A 26639-nucleotide genomic window follows, 5' to 3' on the forward strand; every position below is an offset into this window, starting at 1 on the left:
ATATGAAGCTGTGTCTGTAGCAAACCTCTGTGACAGGATGTTGATATGAAGCTGTGTCTGTAGCATACCTCTGTGACTGACAGGATGTTGATATGAAGCTGTGTCTGTAGCATACCTCTGTGACTGACAGGATGTTGATATGAAGCTGTGTCTGTAGCATACCTCTGTGACAGGATGTTGATATGAAGCTGTGTCTGTAGCATACCTCTGTGACTGACAGGATGTTGATATGAAGCTGTGTCTGTAGCAAACCTCTGTGACAGGATGTTGATATGAAGCTGTGTCTGTAGCATACCTCTGTGACTGACAGGATGTTGATATGAAGCTGTGTCTGTAGCAAACCTCTGTGACAGGATGTTGATATGAAGCTGTGTCTGTAGCATACCTCTGTGACTGACAGGATGTTGATATGAAGCTGTGTCTGTAGCATACCTCTGTGACTGACAGGATGTTGATATGAAGCTGTGTCTGTAGCATACCTCTGTGACAGGATGTTGATATGAAGCTGTGTCTGTAGCATACCTCTGTGACTGACAGGATGTTGATATGAAGCTGTGTCTGTAGCAAACCTCTGTGACAGGATGTTGATATGAAGCTGTGTCTGTAGCATACCTCTGTGACAGGATGTTGATATGAAGCTGTGTCTGTAGCAAACCTCTGTGACAGGATGTTGATATGAAGCTGTGTCTGTAGCGTACCTCTGTGACATGATGTTGATATGAAGCTGTGTCTGTAGCGTACCTCTGTGACAGGATACTGCAGTGTTGTTGACATCAGGGAAAACCAAAGGGAGAAATAGCAGAGTGGCTGTTGACGTTGAGAATAAGCCAAAGACAACACTCATTTAGCTTCTCTTCAAAGCAGAGCAAGACAGCAATTCCAAAGTGCATTGTGGTTGGGTGAAGCTTACACAAATCAGACACTTATTTTACATCAATATCCACAAACTATCTCTTCTCTGTAACCCTGGTATACATCTCTCTGTCCATCTCACTTCTCACGCTGGATATTACATAGGGATTATTACATAGGGATTATTACATAGGAGATATTACATAGGGGATATTACATAGGGAATATTACATAGGGATTATTACATAGGGATTATTACATAGGAGATATTACAAAGGGATTATTACATAGGATATATTAAATAGGAGATATTACATAAGGGATATTACATAGGGGATATTACATAGGGATTATTACATAGGAGATATTAAATAGGAGATATTACACAGGGGATACTACATAGGGGATATTACATAGGGGATATTACATAGGGGATATTACATAGGAGATATTAGATAGGAGATATTACGTAGGGATTATTACATAGGATATATTAAATAGGAGATATTACATAGGGGATATTACATAGGGGATATTACATAGGGATTATTACATAGGAGATATTAAATAGGAGATATTACACAGGGGATTTTACATAGGGGATATTACACAGGGGATTATTACATAGGGGATATTAGATAGGAGATATTACATAGGGGATATTACATAGGGGATATTAGATAGGAGATATTACATAGGGATTATTACATAGGGGATATTAGATAGGAGATATTACATAGGGGATATTACATCGGGGATATTACATAGGGGATATTACACAGGGGATTATTACATAGGGGATATTAGATAGGAGATATTACATAGGGGATATTACATAGGGGATATTAGATAGGAGATATTACATAGGGATTATTACATAGGGGATATTAGATAGGAGATATTACATAGGGGATATTACATAGGGGATATTAGATAGGAGATATTACATAGGGGATATTACATAGGAGATATTACATAGGGGATATTAGATAGGAGATATTACATAGGGATTATTACATAGGATATATTAAATAGGAGATATTAGATAGGGGATATTACATAGGGGATATTACATAGGGATTATTACATAGGAGATATTAAATAGGAGATATTACACAGGGGATTTTACATAGGGGATATTACACAGGGGATTATTACATAGGGGATATTAGATAGGAGATATTACATAGGGGATATTACATAGGGGATATTAGATAGGAGATATTACATAGGGATTATTACATAGGGGATATTAGATAGGAGATATTACATAGGGGATATTACATAGGGGATATTAGATAGGAGATATTACATAGGGATTATTACATAGGGGATATTAGATAGGAGATATTACATAGGGGATATTACATAGGGGATATTACATAGGGGATATTACATAGGGGATATTAGATAGGAGATATTACATAGGGATTATTACATAGGGGATATTAGATAGGAGATATTACATAGGGGATATTACATAGGGGATATTACATAGGGATTATTACATAGGGGATATTAGATAGGAGATATTACATAGGGGATATTACATAGGGGATATTACATAGGGGATATTACATAGGGGATATTACATAGGATATATTACATAGGAGATACTACATAGGGGATATTACATAGGAGATATTACATAGGAGATATTACATAGGGGATATTACATAGGAGATATTACATAGGAGATATTACATAGGAGATATTACATAGGAGATATTACATAGGAGATATTACATAGGAGATATTACATAGGGGATATTACATAGGAGATATTACATAGGAGATATTACATAGGAGATATTACATAGGAGATATTACATAGGAGATATTACATGGGATATATTACATAGGGGATATTACATAGGGATTATTACATAGGGGATATTACATAGGGGATATTACATAGGGGATATTACATAGGAGATATTACATAGGGGATATTACATAGGAGATATTACATAGGAGATATTACATAGGAGATATTACATGGGATATATTACATAGGGGATATTACATAGGGATTATTACATAGGGGATATTACATAGGGGATATTACATAGGGGATATTACATATCCAGCCTGAGCCTCCTAACTCCGTACCACAGAATTGAATAAACCACTGTGACTTCCCAGCAAACCAATAACTGATTCTGTAGAATTTCGCAAAAGATTTGTTACATTGCAGCAATGCTCTCGTAGCACAAAAACGGTCAGATCCTACTGAGGATTATTAGAGACATGAGTTACAGGGAGTTGTCTGGTATTCACATGTTGTTCTTTAAGAAGTTACGCAGAACTTTCCCACAGTGTTCCACATTTTCCAAATAAGCCTGTTTTTATGACGTTCATAGCAGGGTTAACATAATGTACCATTTGTATGTTAACCCTTTATTTGACACCTAGCGTCATAACCATGTCATAACACGGTCATAACCATGTCATAACACGGTCATAACCATGTCATAACACGGTCATAACCATGTCATAACACGGTCATAACCATGTCATGACACGGTCATAACCATGTCATAACACGGTCATAACCATGTCATAACACGGTCATAACCATGTCATAACACGGTCATAACCATGTCATGACACGGTCATAACCATGTCATAACACGGTCATAACCATGTCATAATATTGTAATGACACATATATTTAGACCTGTTGTGACCAATGATGTATATGTAACAGTTAAGCTTCCGTCCCTCTCCTCGCCTCGACCCGGGCTCGAACCAGGGACCCTCTGCACACATCAAACACTGCCTCCCCACGAAGTATCATTACCCATCGCTCCACAAAAGCCGCGGCCCTTGCAGAGCAAGGGGAACAACTACTTCAAGGTCTCAAGGCGAGTGACGTCACCGATTGAAACGCTATTAGCGCGCACCAACGCTAACTAGCTAGCCATTTCACATCGGTTACACATATTAACCCTAGATTGCTGTTGCTAAGTGTTGGCCAGTGAGAGGCTTTAAGTCACTCCACAGTAGGAATGAATGGAATTCTACAGTCACGTCCTGACCTTAGTTCCTTTTTTATGTCTCTATTTTAGTTTGGTCAGGGCGTGAGTTGGGGTGGGCATTCTATATTTTGTGTTCTATGTTTTCTATTTCTATGTGTATGGCCTGGTATGGTTCCCAATCAGAGGCAGCTGGCAATCGTTGTCTCTGATTGAGAACCATACTTAGGCAGCCTGTTTTCCCACTATGGGTTGTGGGTAGTTATTTTCTGTTTAGTGTTTTTGTTGCACCTTACAGGACTGTTTCGTTTGTCGGTTTGTTGTTTTTGTTCAGTATTCATCTTTATTAAAATTATTATGAATACGTACCACGCTGCTCTTTGGTCCTCTTCTCCTTCTCCCGACGACAGCCGGTACAGCGTTAAAGCATCTCTATGCTCCTAGCCCTGCCCATGAGTACAGCACAGACTTCAGCACAGCCCAGTTCATGATCTCATCTCAGCTATTTTAATCTCATCCTCTGCCTCCTAGACTGTTGACCACAGCCCAGACCCGTCAGAATACCCAGATGGAAGATATCTGACCCCAGATTGACCCCCATATAAACTGTGTGTGTTTGCAGATACAGTAGGATTCTTTGGTGCTAGGTTGTCCTCGGGTTCGTCTTAGGTGGAATTCGATGTAAATCCACTTGTGTGCTTTTGGGTCTTTGCTTTTGGGTCTTTGACGATTATTTGGGGTGAGTATATTTGAACGTTTTTATGGATTTTCATGATCAAGTTTTGTGAATTGTGTCGAAGGCTCTTAATGTTTGTTACCGTTGCTGCCGTCACATTCAGAAAGTCTTTTCCAACGTGACTTATCAGTAGTAGTGCTGTGTTTACGGAAAGTACTGTATGTTGATTTAAACTTAACATTGAGGCATGTGTGCACGCATGGCTATTAGTCACGTAGGATAAAAGCATCTAGCATAAATAACATGTTGTGGACGATCACTTTGATGTAGAGCACATTCAATTAATTGAGTAACTACAGCCATACATTGGCATGCACTTAGAAGAAGTAGACTCACTTATTGGTCATACAACTTAAAGTTGATTTCCCAGGCATACTGAATTAATTGATCAATCAACAATAATGTGATACTAGAGTGACTGAGTAACTAACCTACTTCTCAAGGTAATGTACATCTCAGTTAGGGTTCTGTCTTTAAAACAGATGCTACTGCAGATTCTACAGTATTGAATGTTTGTTGTTAGGCTACACAACAAGTCTCAAACTATGTCATGACAATTGTACAGTTGTAAAGATGTCATGTTTAATGTACAGAATAGTTAGCTTTGACAGTGGTTATCTGTTTGGAGAAATGTCCTTTCCTCATAGCTGTGTCCCAAATGACACCCTACTTCCTATATAATGCACTACTTCTGACGAGATACTATACTACTGGTGTACAGTGTACTTTTGATGAGATAGTGTACACTGTACACTAGTAGTATACTGAGTCTAAAACATGTACAGTATACAAATGCATCATTGGTCTAAACTGGAGGGATCTATTTATACATCCCAAATGGCACCCTGTTCCATAGAGCCCTATGGGCCCTGGTCTAAAGTAGTGCACTGTATAGGGAATAGGGTTTGGGACAAAGCCATAGTGCTCTCCTGTTTAGACTCCGGGTGTCAGTTCTCTGGAGAGAACAGAGTGCTGACGCAAATAACATCCCGTCATCTCGGTAACACTTTATTTGGATAGTCCCAAATAGATGTTTTTTTAGATGTTTTAACTGTATATACACTGTATATATATATATATATATTACCTTTACTTAACTAGGAAAGTTAGTTAAGAACAAATTTGTATTTACAATAACGGCCAAACCCGGATGATACTAGGCCAATTGTGTGCCGCCCTATGGGACTCCCAATCCCGGCCGGTTGTGATACAGCCTGGATTCGAACCAGGGTGTCTATAGGGGAGTCCATAGATTCCAACATTTCAACTAATTATCCACTAACCCCAATCTTAACCTGTATCGTAACACTACCCTACCCTTAACCTTAATCCTAATCTTAACCCTTATCTAAACCCTACCCTAGCCCTAGCCCTAATCTTAATCCTAATCTTAACCCTTATCTAAACCCTACCCTAGCCCTAATCTTAATCCTAATCTTAACCCTTATCTAAACCCTACCCTAGCCCTAATCTTAATCCTAATCTTAACCCTTATCTAAACCCTACCCTAGCCCTAATCTTAATCCTAATCTTAACCCTTATCTAAACTCTACCCTAGCTCTAATCTTAACCCTTATTTTAGCTTCTTCCCCAACCCTAACTTTAATCCTTATTTTAACCCTACCCTACCCTAACCTTAATCCTTAACCCTACCCTAACCTTAATCCTTATTTTAACCATAATCCTAACCCTAATCTTAACCTATATCTTAACTCTGCCCTAACCCAAACCTTAAACCCGACCTGGGCTACAAGTAGAACACAAAATAATTTGACATAAACAGTTGCGTTAACCCTACCCTAAACTCATTCATGAGTTTTATTGACAAATATCAATAATAAAAACATGGTCCTTCAAGCAAAAACCTGATCATGAATTTATAAGAATGTTGTAAGTACAGAAATTGTTTTCTGAGTGGGAAATGAATATCTAACTAGTCAGTGATAACTGTGTGGAGTTTGGAGTTTGTGACAGCAACTATGTGATCTTATTACAGTATTATAGACACTATGTCCTAGGATTTACTATGGTCTACTATGTAGAAGATCCCCTTACAGTATTATAGACACTATGTCCTAGGGGTTAACTGCCTGGTTCAGGGGAACAGTGGGTTAACTGCCTGGTTTAGGGGAACAGTGGGTTAACTGCCTGGTTTAGGGGAACAGTGGGTTAACTGCCTTGTTCAGGGGAACAGTGGGTTAACTGCCTGGTTCAGGGGAACAGTGGGTTAACTGCCTGGTTCAGGGGAACAGTGGGTTAACTGCCTGGTTTAGGGGAACAGTGGGTTAACTGCCTGGTTCAGGGGAACAGTGGATTAACTGCCTTGTTCAGGGGAACAGTGGGTTAACAGCCTTGTTCAGGGGAACAGTGGGTTAACTGCCTGGTTCAGGGGCAGAACGACAGATTTTTCCCTTGTCAGCTCGGGGATTCGATCTTGCAACCTTTCCCTTACTAGTCCAAAGCTCTAACTACTAGGCTACGCTGCCGCTGTAAGGCAGGTCCCAGGTCATAGTGTCTGTAATACTGTAAGGGGTTCTTCTACACAGCCTTCAGTTTTTCTTGGCTATGACGATACAAGCTTGGCACACCTGTATTTGGGGAGTTTCTCCCATTCTTCTCTGCAGATCCTCTCAAGCTCTGTCAGGTTGGATGGGGAGTGTCTCTGCACAGCTATTTCCAGGGCTCTCCAGAGATGTTTGATCGGGTTCAAGTCCGGGCTCTGACTGGGCCACTCAAAGACATTCAGAGACTTGTCCCGAAGCCACTCCGGAGTTGTTTTGGCTGTGTGCTTAGGGTCGTTGTCCTGTTGAAAGGTGAACCTTTGCCCCAGTCTGAGGTCCTGAGTGCTCTGGAGAAGGTTTTCATCAAGGACCTCTCTGTACTTTGCTCAATTCATCTTTCCCTCAAGCCTGACTAGTCTCACAGTCCCTGCCACTGAAAAACATCCCCACAGTATGATGCTTCCACCACCATGCTTCACCGTAGGGATGGTGCCAGCAGGTCTACTCCAGATGTGGCGTTTGGCATTAGGCCAAAGAGTCCAGTGTGGTTTCATCAGACCAGATAATCTTGTTTCTCATGGTCTGAGAGTCCTTTAGGTGCCTTCTGGCAAACTCCAAGCGGGCTGTCATGTACGTTTTACTGAGGAGTGGCTTCCGTCTGGCCACTCTACCATAAAGGCCTGATTAGTGGAGTGCTGCAGAGATGATTGTACTTCTGGAAGGTTCTCCCATCTCCACAGAGGACCTCTGGAGCTCTGTCAGAGTGACCATCAGGTTCTTGGTCAACTCCCTGACCAAGGCCCTTCTCCCCCGATTGCTCAGTTTGGCCAAGCGGCCAGCTCTAGGAAGAGTGTTGGAGGTTCCAAACTTCATCCATTTAAAAATGATGGAGGCCACTGTGTTCTTGGGGACCTTCAATGCTGCAGAAATGTTTTGATACCCTTCCCTAGATCTGTGCCTCGACACAATCCTGTCTCTGAACTCTACGGACTATTCCTTCGACCTCATGGCTTGTTTTTTGGTCTGACATGCACTGTCAACTGTGGGACCTTACATAGACAGGTGTGTGCCTTTTCAAATCATGTCCAACCAATTGAATTTACTACAGGTGGACTCCAATCAAGTTGTAGAAACATCTCAAGTATGATCAGACTGCACCTGAGCTCAATTTCAAATCTCATAGCAAAGGGTCTGAATACTTACAGTACCAGTCAATAGTTTGGACACACCTACTCATTCAAGGGTTTTCCTTTATTTTTACTATTTTCTACATTGTAGAGTAATAGTGAAGACATCACAACAGACACTATGACCTTGGATTTCCTAGTATCTTCTATGTAGAAGAACCCCTTACAGTATTATAGACACTATGACCTGGGATTTACTAAGAGCTTCTATGTAGAAGAACCCCTAACAGTATTATAGACACTATGTCCTATGTTATACACTATGTTATATACACTGTGAAATAACACATATGGAATCATGTAGTAACCACAAAAGTGTTAACAGCTTTGCACACTCTTGGAAACATCTGTGTCTTAACATTACTCTCAGATGAGAAACATCTGTGTCTTAACATTACTGTCAGATGAGAAACATCTGTGTCTTAACATTACTCTCAGATGAGAAACATATGTGTCTTAACATTACTCTCAGATGAGAAACATCTGTGTCTTAACAAAAACATCTGTGTCTTAACATTACTCTCAGATGAGAAACATCTGTGTCTTAACAGAAACATCTGTGTCTTAACATTACTCTCAGATGAGAAACATCTGTGTCTTAACATTACAGTCAGATGAAAAACATCTGTGTCTTAACAGAAACATCTGTGTCTTAACATTACTCTCAGATGAGAAACATCTGTGTCTTAACATTACAGTCAGATGAAAAACATCTGTGTCTTAACAGAAACATCTGTGTCTTAACATTACTGTCAGATGAAAAACATGTGTCTTAACATTACTGTCAGATGAGAAACATCTGTGTCTTAACATTACTGTCAGATGAAAAACATCTGTGTCTTAACATTACTGTCAGATGAAAAACATCTGTGTCTTAACATTACTGTCAGATGAGAAACATCTGTGTCTTAACATTACAGTCAGATGAAAAACATCTGTGTCTTAACATTACTGTCAGATGAAAAACATCTGTGTCTTAACATTACAGTCAGAAGAAAAACATCTCTGTTTTAACATTACTGTCAGATTAGAAACATCTGTGTCTTAACATTACTGTCAGATGAGAAACATCTGTGTCTTAACAGAAACATCTGTGTCTTAACATTATTGTCAGATAAAAAACATCTGTGTCTTAACATTACTGTCAGATGAAAAACATCTGTGTCTTAACATTACTGTCACATTAAAAACATCTGTGTCTTAACATTCCAGTCAGATGAAAAACATATGTGTCTTAACATTACAGTCAGATGAAAAACATCTGTGTCTTAACTAACTTCCCTCTCTATTATCTCCTTCTCCAGGCCTGGAGGAACACGGCTATGAAATCAGTGGCTGTGTTAATGTGCTGCCTTGCAGTGACCCTTTCACAACAGCCTGGAAGACTAGACCCACATAATGATCCAAAAATTCACGAAGGACCAGGACCCCACACTCACACTCACACAGAAATCATCACCATCATACGCAATTGGACCCACGAAGATGTCCATCCTCCACCCCCTCCTCCATCCCCCTGTGATGGTAAGTCTTTTAGAACCCTGTCTGTGACCATCCCCCTATGATGGTAAGTCTTTTAGAGTCCTGTCTGTGACCATCCCCCTGTGATGGTAAGTCTTTTAAAGCCCTGTCTGTGACCATCCCCCTGTGATAGTAAGTATTTTAGAGCCCTGTCTGTGACCATCCCCCTATGATGGTAAGTCTTTAAGAGTCCTGTCTGTGACCATCCCCCTGTGATGGTAAGTCTTTTAAAGCCCTGTCTGTGACCATCCCCCTGTGATAGTAAGTATTTTAGAACCCTGTCTGTGACCATCCCCCTGTGATGGTAAGTCTTTTAAAGCCCTGTCTGTGACCATCCCCCTGTGATAGTAAGTCTTTTAGAACCCTGTCTGTGACCATCCCCCTATGATGGTAAGTCTTTTAGAGTCCTGTCTGTGACCATCCCCCTGTGATGGTAAGTATTTTAGAGCCCTGTCTGTGACCATCCCCCTGTGATAGTAAGTATTTTAGAACCCTGTCTGTGACCATCCCCCTGTGATGGTAAGTCTTTTAAAGCCCTGTCTGTGACCATCCCCCTGTGATAGTAAGTATTTTAGAACCCTGTCTGTGACCATCCCCCTGTGATAGTAAGTCTTTTAGAGTCCTGTCTGTGACCATCCCCCTGTGATGGTAAGTCTTTTAGAACCCTGTCTGTGACCATCCCCCTATGATGGTAAGTCTTTTAGAGTCCTGTCTGTGACCATCCCCCTGTGATGGTAAGTCTTTTAAAGCCCTGTCTGTGACCATCCCCCTGTGATAGTAAGTATTTTAGAACCCTGTCTGTGACCATCCCCCTGTGATAGTAAGTCTTTTAGAACCCTGTCTGTGACCATCCCCCTGTGATAGTAAGTCTTTTAGAACCCTGTCTGTGACCATCCCCCTGTGATAGTAAGTATTTTAGAACCCTGTCTGTGACCATCCCCCTGTGATAGTAAGTATTTTAGAGCCCTGTCTGTGACCATCCCCCTGTGATAGTAAGTATTTTAGAACCCTGTCTGTGACCATCCCCCTGTGATAGTAAGTATTTTAGAACCCTGTCTGTGACCATCCCCCTGTGATAGTAAGTATTTTAGAGCCCTGTCTGTGACCATCCCCCTGTGATAGTAAGTATTTTAGAACCCTGTCTGTGACCATCCCCCTGTGATAGTAAGTATTTTAGAGCCCTGTCTGTGACCACCCCCCTGTGATAGTAAGTCTTTTAGAACCCTGTCTGTGACCATCCCCCTGTGATAGTAAGTATTTTAGAGCCCTGTCTGTGACCATCCCCCTGTGATAGTAAGTATTTTAGAGCCCTGTCTGTGACCATCCCCCTGTGATAGTAAGTATTTTAGAGCCCTGTCTGTGACCATCCCCCTGTGATAGTAAGTATTTTAGAGCCCTGTCTGTGACCATCCCCCTGTGATAGTAAGTCTTTTAGAACCCTGTCTGTGACCATCCCCCTGTGATAGTAAGTATTTTAGAGCCCTGTCTGTGACCATCCCCCTGTGATAGTAAGTATTTTAGAGCCCTGTCTGTGACCATCCCCCTGTGATAGTAAGTCTTTTAGAACCCTGTCTGTGACCATCCCCCTATGATGGTAAGTCTTTTAAAACCCTGTCTGTGACCATCCCCCTGTGATGGTAAGTCTTTTAGAACCCTGTCTGTGACCATCCCCCTGTGATGGTAAGTCTTTTAAAGCCTTGTCTACGACCTATCCTATCCTAAATTTATAACATGGCATACATTGACACAAATAATAAATACACATTGAATTAAAAAAAACTATTAAAGAGTAAAAATTACAACATGGCTATGTACAGGAAGAACCAGGTAATAACATGGTTATATACAGGAAGTACCAGGTAATAGCATGGCTATTTACAGGAAGTACCTGGTAATAACATGGCTATATACAGGAAGTACCTGGTAACAGCATGGCTATGTACAGGAAGTACCAGGTAATAACATGGCTATATACAGGAAGTACCTAGTAATAGCATGGCTATGGACAGGAAGAACCAGGTAATAACATGGCTATATACAGGAAGTACCAGGTAATAACATGGCTATATACAGGAAGTACCAGGTAATAACATGGCTATATACAGGAAGTACCAGGTAATAACATGGCTATATACAGGAAGTACTAGGTAATAACATGGTTATATACAGGAAGTGCCAGGTAATAACATGGCTATATACAGGAAGTACCAGGTAATAACATGGCTATATACAGGAAGTACCATGTAATAACATGGCTATATACAGGAAGTAGATGTCCTCTGTCTTCCCGTAGAAGTGACTGAGTGTCCCATTGACCTGTACTTCAAAAGCAGTGCACTATGTATTGAATAGGGTGCCATTTGGGAAACAGATAATATGATGTCCTCTGTCTTCCTGCAGAAGTGACTGAGTGTCCTATTGACTTGTACTTCGTGATGGACTCCTCTGAGAGCATCGCCCTGCAGCAGCCCCCTCCAGGAAGCCTGGTGAAGAAGGTGGCAGATTGGACGAGGGAGTTTGCCCTGAGGCTCCGGGAGGAGGTGTACAACAGACAGGTGAAAATCAGCTGGTTTCTGGGGGGACTCCACTTCTCCCAGACACAGGAGCTCATCAGTGAGATCACCAGCAGAGAAAACTTTGTCAGGAAAATGGATGGTATTGACTGGTTAAAGTCTTACCTGGGTAAAGGTAAGATCGCCAAGACTCATTTGCATGCTTCTTCTTCATGGATCTAGCCTTCCGTTGTTTTCTTCCATTGAATATGTGACTCCGGGATGTCATTGATCTGTACTCTAATGTGTTGAGAGCCTGTTAGTCAGCATGTCATTGATCTGTATAGTACTGTGTATCCTGGGCATATGACAGATAAACGTTGATTTGATTTGAGGTACCTACACTGACTGTGCCCTGGACAAGATGACCGAGGAGATGCAGCGCCACGACCTCCGGGGACACAACTCTGTCCGCTTCGCTGTGGTGGTCACTGACGGCCATGTGACTGGCGCCCCCTGTGGGGGGATCAAGGTGTCTGCAGAACGGGCTAGAGACCAGGTAAGAGGGACAGACACAGTAGAGGGTTTTATTTTTAGCCTTTTAATCAGTGATGTTACTGTCATTCATCTCCTAAGATTGTTTATTTGATTTGACCAGCGCATCAGCCTGTTCTCAGTAGCTGCCTCCAAGGTGGTGGAGGAAGCAGGGATGGATCTGATCGCTAGCTCGCCTGCGGGGGTCTACCGTTCCAACTACATGGCTGTCAATGTCACAGGTGTTTAACCTAACAAGTCATTTCATTGGTTACTTGACAGTACATGTGATTCTAACTCTGTGTATTTATAGTCCAGAGGCATGGTGGAGCCCAGGGTTTTTAGCATGTGACTGCTTTGTGGATAATGGAATTGTTTGAGCTATGGAGAAGTTGAGAAAATGGACGTCTACCTCTTGGGCTGCATCACTTCCTGTACCCCTTTACGTTTTCTTGGATTGTTTTGTTTGTTGGTCTGATTTAAACTAGCATATTATATTTATAGAAACAAAAACATTGAACAAAAAATGGGAACTGGAATGTGTTTGAAACTAAATAAATGTTGAAAAATGTCCTTTTGTTTTCTGCCTCTACTTCACTGTGCCTGCTCAACCCAGACCTTAACACCTGTCACAGTCCACCATGTGACGCCCCCACTGGGAAAATAGTCACATCATCCATCAACCAAATTATCAACGCTATGGTGATTATATGTAGTGTTTTATCCAGCTTTGAATATTCATGTCTGAAGCATTTTCTATTACCATTTATCTAGGGCTGTCAAACTATTTGCAATTAATTCGCAAATTCAGAATTTGCTCAAAATGAGTTATAATTGTAAGATTTTTCATTTAAAAAAACAAAAAAAATATTGACATCTTGATTTTTGTCTATACGTAGGAAAATTGGGATATCCCACTTTATTTAACCCAAGTCAACTTGTTACGTAGCATTGCAGATTTGAGTTGTATAGATGTATTTTCAACGCTTTCAGACAGTGTGATTCATCTGTGCTGAAATGACAATTAACGAGTTAACTGAATAACCCTGACAGCCCTAGATATTCCATTTAATATTCTATTTTTGGTACCATTGTCCCCCACCCCCAAAATATTTTTTTATTGAGGTCTTTTTGTTGGTTCTTCTCTACAGAAATATCAAGCCTATTTGCAGGTAACTAAGAGTTATTCTCAGGGATGGAGTCAGAATCTGTAACGTGACGCTTCTAAGCCTTTCTATCAAAATGATCTTCATTTTCCTGGTGTTTTTAATCCATCATTACTCCAGTGCTCCAAGCTCCAGTGTCTGGAGCTTCCAGGCCCCCCTGGTCTGAAGGGAAACCGAGGACTAAAAGTGAGCTCCTTTGTTAATAATAAGTAAAACATCTGAGATATTTGCAAGAATGAAATGTTGTTTATTCATGTTTGTTTTATGAACAGTTTGTTGTTTATGTTTATTTTAAAGTATCTGTTTATTTTAGGGAACGAAAGGAGGAGTTGGACTTGCTGGCGCTAAAGGGACCAAGGGCAAACAGGTGGACTGGGCGTTCTGACCACGGAAACACTGACAAGAGAACCTAGACATTTATATATATACATATATTTCCATTTTGTTGTTGTTGTTGAAATAACAAATTTTCTTCCACAGAATGTAGATGATAATGTTGTTATTATTTGTGCCACAGGGGGACTCTGGTATTGAAGGCGCAATCGGTCCCGCAGGTCACAAGGTTGGTGTCCTCTCTAACCAATACTGATATTCACCTCACAGTGTATCCTGACTATTTTAACAACCCGTCTTCTATTTGCTTCTGTTTAGGGTGCGATTGGTCTGAAAGGTGAAAAGGTAAGAAGAACTAAACATTATTCTAGTAAATATCATGTGTAAATCTTACATGAGACATGCTTTTTTTTAATCAATGTTTTTAAACGAGACATTATTTGATGAATGGATTTCATCTTTCCCCAGGGTGAATTTGGATCAGATGGAGCCAAGGTAAACTACATGATTGACTCTGACAGTATACAGTACGTTCTGTGTGTGTACAGCTACACCATTTAGTTATGTCTCGCTGGATATGCTTACTTTCATCTTTAACACACTCTGAATGACCTCTCAATCACCAGGGAGCGTCGGGAGGACACGGCAGGAATGGAACGGATGGGCAGAAGGTAAGAGACCATCACTAGGTGCTGCAACGCTTTCCCTTGAACTGTAACACGAGCCAAGGGGAGCCCTGAGACTGAAACACGAGCCAAGGGGAGCCCTGAGACTGTAACAGGAGCCAAGGGGAGCCCTGAGACTGTAACAGGAGCCAAGGGGAGCCCTGAGATTGTAACAGGAGCCAAGGGGAGCCCTGAGACTGTAACAGGAGCCAAGGGGAGCCCTGAGACTGTAACACGAGCCAAGGGGAGCCCTGAGACTGTAACAGGAGCCAAGGGGAGCCCTGAGACTGTAACAGGAGCCAAGGGGAACTCTGAGACTGTAACAGGAGCCAAGGGGAGCCCTGAGACTGTAACAGGAGCCAAGGTGAGCCCTGAGACTGTAACAGGAGCCAAAAAGAGCCCTGAGACTGTAACAGGAGCCAAGGGGAGCCCTGAGACTGTAACAGGAGCCAAGGGGAGCCCTGAGACTGTAACAGGAGCCAAGGGTAGCCCTGAGACTGTAACAGGAGCCAAGGGTAGCCCTGAGACTGTAACAGGAGCCAAGGGTAGCCCTGAGACTGTAACAGGAGCCAAGGGTAGCCCTGAGACTGTAACAGGAGCCAAGGGTAGCCCTGAGACTGTAACAGGAACCAAGGGTAGCCCTGAGACTGTAACAGGAGCCAAGGGGAGCCATGAGACTGTAACAGGAGCCAAGGGGAACTCTGAGACTGTAACAGGAGCCAAGGGGAACTCTGAGACTGAAACACGAGCCAAGGGGAGCCCTGAGACTGAAACAGGAGCCAAGGGTAGCCCTGAGACTGAAACACGAGCCAAGGGGAGCCCTGAGACTGTAACACGAGCCAAGGGGAGCCCTGAGACTGTAACAGGAGCCAAGGGGAGCCCTGAGACTGTAACAGGAGCCAAGGGTAGCCCTGAGACTGTAACACGAGCCAAGGGGAGCCCTGAGACTGTAACAGGAGCCAATGGGAGCCCTGAGACTGTAACACGAGCCAAGGGGAGCCCTGAGACTGTAACAGGAGCCAAGGGGAGCCCTGAGACTGTAACAGGAGCCAAGGGGAGCCCTGAGACTGTAACAGGAGCCAAGGGGAGCCCTGAGACTGTAACACGAGCCAAGGGGAGCCCTGAGACTGTAACAGGAGCCAAGGGGAGCCCTGAGACTCTAACAGGAGCCAAGGGGAGCCCTGAGACTGAAACAGGAGCCAAGGGGAGCCCTGAGACTGAAACACAAGCCAAGGGGATCCCTGAGACTGAAACACAAGCCAAGGGGAGCCCTGAGACTGAAACACGATCTTTCAACTCAATGAAGATGACCACTGACCTGGCACACTGGTACAGGTCCATTGGGTCTATACAGGAGTGTTGAATCATGTTGAACCTAATAGGAATCTTTTCTGTGTTAATTCTCAGGGTAAAATTGGTCGAATCGGAATGTATGGTTGTAAAGGAGATCCAGGAGAAAGGGTCAGTAAAACGTTGTCCTACACACACACACACACACACACACACACACACACACACACACACACACACACACACACACACACACACACGCACGCACACACATGCACACACACACACACACACAATAATGAATGCAGTAAAATGTTGTGATAAAAAGTAATTGTCTCTGATGTTTTTTGAAAGGGCCCAGATGGTTATCCAGGAAGTGCTGGTGATATGGGACTGGCCGGTGACAATGGAGAGAAGGTACCTGAGAGAACCTTCAGTCTGTCAAGGCTACTACAATACCTTCTGTACTACAGAAACTCCAGACTCAGTTTATGTACAGTGTTTTATAGACCAGTGGGTTTACTAAACCTAGTTTATGTACAGTGTTTTATAGACTAGTGGGTTTACTAAACCTAGTTTATGTACAGTGTTTTATAGACTAGTGGGTTTACTAAACCTAGTTTATGTACAGTGTTTTATAGACTAGTGGGTTTAATAAACCTAGTTTATGTACAGTGTTTTATAGACTAGTGGGTTTACTAAACCTAGTTTATGTACAGTGTTTTATAGACTAGTGGGTTTAATAAACCTAGTTTATGTACAGTGTTTTATAGACTAGTGGGTTTACTAAACCTAGTTTATGTACAGTGTTTTATAGACTAGTGGGTTTACTAAACCTAGTTTATGTACAGTGTTTTATAGACTAGTAGGTTTACTAAACCTAGTTTATGTACAGTGTTTTATAGACTAGTAGGTTCACTAAACCTAGTTTATGTACAGTGTTTTATAGACTAGTGGGTTTACTAAACCTAGTTTATGTACAGTGTTTTATAGACTAGTGGATTTACTAAACCTAGTTTATGTACAGTGTTTTATAGACTAGTGGGTTTACTAAACCTAGTTTATGTACAGTGCTTTATAGACTAGTGGGTTTACTAAACCTAGTTTATGTACAGTGTTTTACAGACCAGTGTGTTTAATGTGTGATGCTGATATTCCTAGGGAGACCCTGGTCATAACGGAAAACCAGGTCCCACTGGCCCTCTTGGAGAAGCTGGACCACCGGTACAGTAACGACATCATAACACACTCTTACCTGGACCTAACAAAAACAACACAATCATGCAGATTTAATGTGCACTAGCTAACGACATCACAGCTCAAGAAGGATTCTCTCTCTGAAGACAGTGTGAAGAGCCACTTGTTATCACATTGATAAATCATTTAATCTTTCTTCCTTTCAGAGTTATCCAGGAAGTCCTGGGATTCCAGGCTCACCAGGAAGGAAGGGAATACCAGTGAGTGACTTACATAGACCTGGCTATCCTTGTCATTAACCGTTCAGTAGTTGAGTAGTTCAGTAGTTGAGTAGTTGAATAGTTCAGTAGTACTGTAGTTCAGTAGTGCAGTAGTTCAGTAGTTCAGTAGTGCTGTAGTTCAGTAGTGCTGTAGTTCAGTAGTTCAGTAGTGCTGTAGTGCTGTAGTTCAGTAGTTCAGTAGTTCAGTAGTGCTGTAGTTCAGTAGTGCTGTAGTTCAGTAGTGCAGTAGTTCAGTAGTTCAGTAGTGCTGTAGTTCAGTAGTGCTGTAGTTCAGTAGTTCAGTAGTGCTGTAGTGCTGTAGTTCAGTAGTTCAGTAGTGCTGTAGTGCTGTAGTTCAGTAGTGCAGTAGTTCAGTAGTGCTGTAGTTCAGTAGTGCTGTAGTTCAGTAGTTCAGTAGTTGAGTAGTTCAGTAGTTCATTAGTTCAGTAGTACTGTAGTTCAGTAGTTCAGTAGTGCTGTAGTTCAGTAGTTCAGTAGTTCAGTAGTGCTATAGTTCAGTAGTTCAGTAGTGCTGTAGTTCAGTAGTGTTGTAGTTCACTAGTTCAGTAGTGCTGTAGTGCTGTAGTTCAGTAGTTCAGTAGTTCAGTAGTGCTGTAGTGCTGTAGTTCAGTAGTGCAGTAGTTCAGTAGTGCTGTAGTTCAGTAGTGCTGTAGTTCAGTAGTTCAGTAGTTGAGTAGTTCAGTAGTTCATTAGTTCAGTAGTACTGTAGTTCAGTAGTGCTGTAGTTCAGTAGTTCAGTAGTTCAGTAGTGCTATAGTTCAGTAGTTCAGTAGTGCTGTAGTTCAGTAGTGTTGTAGTTCACTAGTTCAGTAGTGTTGTAGTGCAGTAGTTCAGTAGTGCTGTAGTTCAGTAGTCCTGTAGTTCACTAGTTCAGTAGTTCAGTAGTGTTGTAGTTCAGTAGTGCTGTAGTTCAGTAGTGCTGTAGTTCAATAGTTCAGTAGTGCTGTAGTTCAGTAGTGCTGTAGTTCAGTAGTGCTGTAGTTCAGTAGTGCTGTAGTTCAATAGTTCAGTAGTGCTGTAGTTCAGTAGTGCTGTAGTTCAGTAGTGCCGTAGTTCAGTAGTTCAGTAGTGCTGTAGTTCAGTAGTTCAGTAGTTCAGTAGTGCTGTAGTTCAGTAGTGCTGTATTTCTTCATTCTAAACTAACTGATTCCTAATTCTTTCAGGGACTCAACGGTGAGCCGGGACCAAAAAGCCAACCTGTACGCAAATCCATTCTGAAATGATAAGTTAAATATTAAATGCAAAGGGATGACCTTTGTTAAACAATAAATATTGTTTATATGTCTGTCGTTAGGGGCGACCAGGAGACCCTGGATTTAAGGGACTTAACGGACCAGGTGGACCTAAAGGAGGCAAGGTCCGTCACCGTTCACACCTCTAAGCTTCTGCTATGCCTACAGAGTTGTGTGATACAGTAGATATTACATAGGAATGTTATGCTACTGTCTTAGAAATGTTTCTTCCACCTACAACCTAATAGCTTTCATTGGCTGTTCCTGTGGGAGAACCCTTTGAAGAAGTAGAACCCTTTCCGCAGAGGCTTCTAAATGTCCTACATGGAACCCAAAGGGGTTCTTAAAAAGGCTTCTCCCATGGGAACCTTCATTTCCAAGAGTGTCCATGCTGTAATACCAATAGATGAAATGCCGTCTGTTTCAGTTCCTGCGGCATTCAGACACATTCCAGGCAAACTGCCCATAAGAACAACAATGGCTGACTGAAAATATGATGTCTGTTTGTGTAAATATTTGACCATGAATATTGTGAGGTCAAACAAAGGCTAACATGTATTCTGCCATTCCCAGGGTGAACCTGGTCTACAGGGGAAGCCAGGTCTTCATGGGGATCTCGGCCCCAAAGGATCTAAGGTCAGAGAAGCTTCCCCTCTAATGGTGGGGGAGCAGAGGAGAATTTTGCATTGCATTCTGGGTACATGATTCAGCAGTAACTCTCAGGGAAACAGACAACATGGGGAGTTTCTCCACTAAGATACAGTACACTCCTTCTTTCATAGAACATTTGTGTGTGTGTGTGTGTGTGTGTGTGTGTGTGTGTGTGTGTGTGTGTGTGTGTGTGTGTGTGTGTGTGTGTGTGTGTGTGTGTGTGTGTGTGTGTGTGTGTGTGTGTGTGTGCGTGTGTGTGTGTGTGTGTCCCCGTCCTCCCTCTGTTTGTTTAGGGAGGTCCAGGGCTGCCCGGTCCAAGAGGACATCAAGGAGATAATGGGCCAGATGGACAGATCGTATGTTGCTACTATTACTAATGCTTCTACTAGAAATACTACTCTGCGACTCCTACTCTACTATTGTCACTGCTAATCTACTAATCTAATAATCTATTTATCTGCTAATCTAATAAACTACTGATCTACTAATCTGCAAATCTACTAATCTGCTAATCTGCAAATCTACTAATCTGCTAATCTACTAATCTGCTAATCTAATAAACTACTAATCTGCTAATCTAATAAACTACCAATCTGCTAATCTACTAATCTGCTAATATGCTAACCTACAAATCTACTAATCTACTAATCTGCTAATCTAATAATCTACTAACCTACTAATCTGCTAATCTGCTAATCTAATAAACTACTAATCTGCTAATCTAATAAACTACTAATCTGCTAATCTACTAATCTGCTAATCTTTTTATCTGCTAATCTGCTAATTTACTAATCTGCTAATCTAATAAACTACTAATCTACTAATTTGCTAATCTAATAAACTACTAATCTGCTAATCTGCTAATCTAATAAACTTCTAATCTGCTAATCTAATAAACTACTAATCTACTAATCTGCTACTGCTACTGCTTATACTACTCTACTGCTACTACAATTGTTATTGTATTGTCACTAATAATCTACTAATCTGCTAAAGTTTATACCATACTGCTACTACTATTGTTGTATTGTCCATACTAAACTACTAATCTGCTGCTGCTACTACTATTGCTACTCTACTATTGTATTGTATTGTCACTACTAAACTACTAATCTGCTACTGCTACTTCTATTGCCACTGCTACGAAACTACTACTACTACTCTACTACTACTACTGTAGCTACTGCTACAATACTACTTCTACGACGACTACTACAACTACTGTTACTACTACTACTCCACTACTACTACTACTACTACTACTACCACTAATACAACTGCTACTACGCTGCTACTACTACTGCTACTCTACTACTGTTACTACTAATACTGATACTGCTCTACCACCACTCCACTGCTACAACTACTTTACTAATACTATACAACTACCACTACTATGATGCCTACTAAAATACTACTAATAACTACTACTACTCTACCACTATTACTACTACTATACGACTAAACTACTACTATTCCTACTACTACAACCTACTAATGTACTCTAGTATTACACTACTAATACAACTCTACTACTACTACTGCTGTTACTAATCTACTGGTGACTAATGCTACTCCTACCACTTTACTACTACTACTACTACTACTAATATATTACTAAATCTACTCGACTACAACAACAACTACTATTACTTCTGAGACTACAACTCTACTACTGTTACTACCACTACCACTACAACTACTACTACTTCTCCACTAGTACTACTGCTATTTCTACTAATAATACTACTAATACTCTACTACTGCACACTACTCTACCGCTACTGCTACTACTACTATACTACTATTACAACTACTACTACTATGACTACTACAATACTACTAGTATACTACCACTAATACTACTACTATGATACTACTACACTACTAATGTACTACTACTACTCTAGTACTACACTACTAATATTGGTACTATTGCTACTACTCTACTGCTCCTATGACTACTAATACTACTAGTCTACTGCTAATACTGCTGCTACTGCTCTACTACAACTACAACTCTACAGCTGCTATTACTAACACTAGCCAACTACTGTTACTACTGCTACTACTACACTACTACTACTGTTACTACTACTACAACTACAACGCTACAGTTGCTATTACTACTAGTGCTAGCACTACTAGTGCTACTACTCTACTAGTATCACTACTACTACTAAAGTTACTAATGTTACTACTATACTACTATTACTGTTACTAATGATACTACTACTAGTAGTAGTACTACTACTAATGTTGCTACTACTACTGTTACTACTACTAATGTTACTACTCCTACTACTAGTCAACTACTAGTTTACTACTACTACTATACTACTAATGTACTCTAAGATGTCCTCCTGTTCTGATCGTATTGTTTACTACAAGTTTATTTATACTACTTCTACTATTACTACTCTACTTCTACTACTACCATTCTTCTACTACTACTAGTCTACTACTACTACTACTACTACTACTACTACTACAGGTCTACTTCTACTACTACCATTCTTCTACTACTACTAGTCTACTACCACTACTACTACTACTACTACTACTACAGGTCTACTTCTACTACTACCATTCTTCTACTACTACTAGTCTACTACTACTACTACTACTACTACTACTGGTCTACTTCTACTACTACTAGTCTACTACTACTACTACTGGTCTACTACTAATACTACTACTGCTACTACTCGTCTCCTTTTACTACTACTACTACAACTATTACTGGTCTACTTCTACTTCTACTACTACTGGTCTACTTCTACTACTACTACTACTACTACTACTACTGGTCTACTTATCCTACTACTACTACTGGTCTACTCCTACTTCTACTACTAGTACTACTACTACTACTACTGGTCTACTGGTCTACTTCTACTACTACGACTACTGGTCTACAAGTCTACTACTACTACTACTACTACTACTGATCTACTACTACTACTACTTCTACTACTACTAGTAGTATACTTCTACTACAACTACTACTACTGGTCTACTTCTACTAGTCTACTGCTACTACTATTACTATTGATCTACTACTACTACTTCTACAACTACAACTACTAGTCTACTTCTACTACTACTACTACTACTACTAGTACTACTACTATTACTAGTACTACATCTACTGATCTACTACTACTACTACTACTACTAGTCTACTTCTGCTACTTCTACTACTACTACTACTACTACTACTACTACTACTACTACTGGTCTACTTCTCCTACTACTACTACTGGTCTACTCCTACTTCTACTACTACTACTGGTCTACTGGTCTACTTCTACTACTACGACTACTGGTCTACTTCTACAAGTCTACTACTACTACTACTACTACTACTGATCTACTACTACTACTACTTCTACTACTACTACTAGTCTACTTCTACTACAACTACTACTACTGGTCTACTTCTACTAGTCTACTGCTACTACTATTACTATTGATCTACTACTACTACTTCTACAACTACTACTACTAGTCTACTTCTACTACTACTACTACTACTACTAGTACTACTACTATTACTAGTACTACATCTACTGATCTACTACTACTACTACTACTACTAGTCTACTTCTACTACTTCTACTACTACTACTACTACTACATCTAATACCTCTACTACTACTACTTCTTCGACTACTACTGCTACTACTACTAGTCTAGTACTTCTACTACTACTACTACTTCTACTACTACTACTAGTCTACTTCTACTACAACTACTATTACTACTACTACTACTACTACTATTACCACCACTTCTACTACTACTGCTACTACTTCTACTGCTAGTACTAGCACTACTACTACTGGTCTACTACTACTACTAGTCTACTTCTACCTCTATTTCTACTACTACTACTTCTACTTCTACTACTACTACTAGTACTACTATCCTACTTCTGCCACTACTGGTCTACTTCTATCACTCTACTCTATTCTACTACTACTACTACTATTAGTAGTACTACTACTACTACTACTAGTACTACTACTACTGGTCTAGTTCTCCTACTTCTACAACTACTAGTCTACTTCTACTACTACTACTACTAGTAGTAGTAGTACTACTACTACTACTAGTCTACTACTACTACTCTATGTCTACTCTTACTACTACCACTACTGATCTACTACTACTACTACTACTAGTCTACTTCTACTACTTCTACTACTACTACTACTACTACTAATACCTCTACTACTACTACTTCTTCGACTACTACTGCTACTACTACTAGTCTACTACTTCTACTACTACTACTACTACTAGTCTACTTCTACTACAACTACTATTACTACTACTAGTCTACGTCTACTACTACTACTATTACCACCACTTCTACTACTACTGCTACTACTTCTACTACTAGTACTAGCACTACTACTACTGGTCTACTACTACTACTAGTCTACTTCTACCTCTATTTCTACTACTACTACTTCTACTTCTACTACTACTACTAGTACTACTATCCTACTTCTGCTACTACTGGTCTACTTCTATCACTCTACTCTATTCTACTACTACTACTACTATTAGTAGTACTACTACTACTACTACTACTAGTACTACTACTACTGGTCTAGTTCTCCTACTTCTACTACTACTAGTCTACTTCTACTACTACTACTACTAATACTACTACTACTACTACTACTAGTAGTAGTAGTAGTACTACTACTACTACTACTAGTCTACTACTACTACTCTATGTCTACTCTTACTACTACCACTTCTACTACTACTACTAGTCTACTTCTACTACTACTACTACTAATACTACTAGTCTACTTCTACTACTAGAACTACTACTACTTCTACTACTACTACTACTACTAGTCTACTACTACTTCTACTACTACTACTGGTCTACTACTACTACTACTACTACTACTAGTCTACTTCTACCACTACTTCTACTTCTAATACTCCTACTACTACTACTACTTCTACTACTACTACTACTACTGGCCTACTTCTACTACTACTAGTACTACTACTACTAGTCTACTTCTAATACTACTACTTGTTTACTTCTACTACTACTAGTACTACTACTACTGCTAGTCTACTACTACTAGTCTACTAGTCTACTTCTACTACTACTACTACTAGTAGACTAGTCTACTACTACTAGTCTACTACTACTACTACCACTACTACTACTACTATCCTACTTCTACTACTACTACTACTATCCTACTTCTACTACTACTACTACTACTACTACTATCCTACAACTACTACTACTGGTCTACTTCTACTACTACTGGTCTACTTCTACTACTACTACTACTACTACTACTACTACTACTACTACTACTGCTACTATTCGTCTACTTTTACTACTACTACTACTACTACAACTATTACTGGTCTACTTCTACTTCTACTACTACTGGTCTACTTCTACTACTACTACTACTACTACTGGTCTACTACTGATCTACTACTACTACTACTACTACTACTACTACTAGTCTACTTCTACTTCTACTACTACTACTTCTACTTCTACTACTACTACTAGTACTACTATCCTACTTCTACTACTACTATCCTACTTCTACTACTATCCTACTTCTACTACTAGTACTACTATCCTACTACTGCTACTACTGGTCTACTTCTACCACTCTACTCTATTCTATGATATCCTCCTGTTTTGTACCTTTTGTTTAGTCAGAATACATGTTGCCATGTCTACATTTTGAGCATACTGCGACAGTCTTCTACTAGTAGTAGTAGTAGTAGTACTACTGGTCTAGTTCTCCTACTTCTACTACTACTAGTCAGAATACATGTTGCCATGTCTACATTTTGAGCATACTGCGACAGTCTTCTACTAGTAGTAGTAGTAGTAGTACTACTGGTCTAGTTCTCCTACTTCTACTACTACTAGTCAGAATACATGTTGCCATGTCTACATTTTGAGCATACTGCGACAGTCTTCTACTAGTAGTAGTAGTAGTAGTACTACTGGTCTAGTTCTCCTACTTCTACTACTACTAGTCAGAATACATGTTGCCATGTCTACATTTTGAGCATACTGCGACAGTCTTCTACTAGTAGTAGTAGTAGTAGTACTACTGGTCTAGTTCTCCTACTTCTACTACTACTAGTCAGAATACATGTTGCCATGTCTACATTTTGAGCATACTGCGACAGTCTTCTACTAGTAGTAGTAGTAGTAGTACTACTGGTCTAGTTCTCCTACTTCTACTACTACTAGTCAGAATACATGTTGCCATGTCTACATTTTGAGCATACTGCGACAGTCTTCTACTAGTAGTAGTAGTAGTAGTACTACTGGTCTAGTTCTCCTACTTCTACTACTACTAGTCAGAATACATGTTGCCATGTCTACATTTTGAGCATACTGCGACAGTCTTCTACTAGTAGTAGTAGTAGTAGTACTACTGGCCTAGTTCTCCTACTTCTACTACTACTAGTCAGAATACATGTTGCCATGTCTACATTTTGAGCATACTGCGACAGTCTTCTACTAGTAGTAGTAGTAGTAGTACTACTGGTCTAGTTCTCCTACTTCTACTACTACTAGTCAGAATACATGTTGCCATGTCTACATTTTGAGCATACTGCGACAGTCTTCTACTAGTAGTAGTAGTAGTAGTACTACTGGTCTAGTTCTCCTACTTCTACTACTACTAGTCAGAATACATGTTGCCATGTCTACATTTTGAGCATACTGCGACAGTCTTCTCGTCTAAGTAAAGGTTAAATAAATACATCTACATTTCTGGAATTGTTTATTTATTGACGGTAGTCTATACCTATGTATTTCAGTGACTATGACTGCCATGTGGGTATATAATATTTTTATTTATTTGAATTCTTTATGCATATAGTATTCCGTATGGCATCTCTGTGTTACAGGGAACTGCTGGAGAGCCTGGTGATCCTGGACAGACTGGACCCCATGGAGATCGTGGACCAAAGGTGGGGTTGAGTTATATAGATCCT

At 40.4% G+C, this 26639-nt stretch overlaps 1 protein-coding gene across 2 annotated transcripts in view; it reads left to right on the plus strand.

Moving 5' to 3' along the window:
* The first annotated feature begins 4368 nt into the window (after nt 1-4368).
* Nucleotides 4369-26639, plus strand: part of LOC139380400 (collagen alpha-2(VI) chain-like) — a 35541-nt gene continuing 13270 nt past the window's right edge. Inside the window, exons 1-22 of one of the 2 annotated variants that reach the window (XM_071123040.1) lie at nt 4369-4569; nt 9559-9778; nt 12176-12463; nt 12663-12826; nt 12926-13043; nt 13418-13503; nt 13953-13973; nt 14088-14153; nt 14281-14334; nt 14485-14529; nt 14619-14645; nt 14769-14795; nt 14927-14971; nt 16373-16426; nt 16610-16672; nt 17417-17479; nt 17659-17712; nt 18897-18932; nt 19028-19090; nt 19539-19601; nt 19910-19972; nt 26553-26615. In XM_071123040.1, coding sequence (XP_070979141.1) covers nt 9577-9778; nt 12176-12463; nt 12663-12826; nt 12926-13043; nt 13418-13503; nt 13953-13973; nt 14088-14153; nt 14281-14334; nt 14485-14529; nt 14619-14645; nt 14769-14795; nt 14927-14971; nt 16373-16426; nt 16610-16672; nt 17417-17479; nt 17659-17712; nt 18897-18932; nt 19028-19090; nt 19539-19601; nt 19910-19972; nt 26553-26615 — 1665 coding nt within the window. In that variant the 5' untranslated portion in view covers nt 4369-4569; nt 9559-9576. Of the gene's footprint in view, nt 4570-9491; nt 9779-12175; nt 12464-12662; nt 12827-12925; nt 13044-13417; nt 13504-13952; nt 13974-14087; nt 14154-14280; nt 14335-14484; nt 14530-14618; nt 14646-14768; nt 14796-14926; nt 14972-16372; nt 16427-16609; nt 16673-17416; nt 17480-17658; nt 17713-18896; nt 18933-19027; nt 19091-19538; nt 19602-19909; nt 19973-26552; nt 26616-26639 lie in introns of those variants that run through there. The other variant, XM_071123039.1, reaches the window with a different exon arrangement.

Source organism: Oncorhynchus clarkii, chromosome 22 (assembly GCF_045791955.1).
Source record: "Oncorhynchus clarkii lewisi isolate Uvic-CL-2024 chromosome 22, UVic_Ocla_1.0, whole genome shotgun sequence".
In the NCBI taxonomy this organism is placed as follows: Eukaryota; Metazoa; Chordata; class Actinopteri; order Salmoniformes; family Salmonidae; genus Oncorhynchus; species Oncorhynchus clarkii.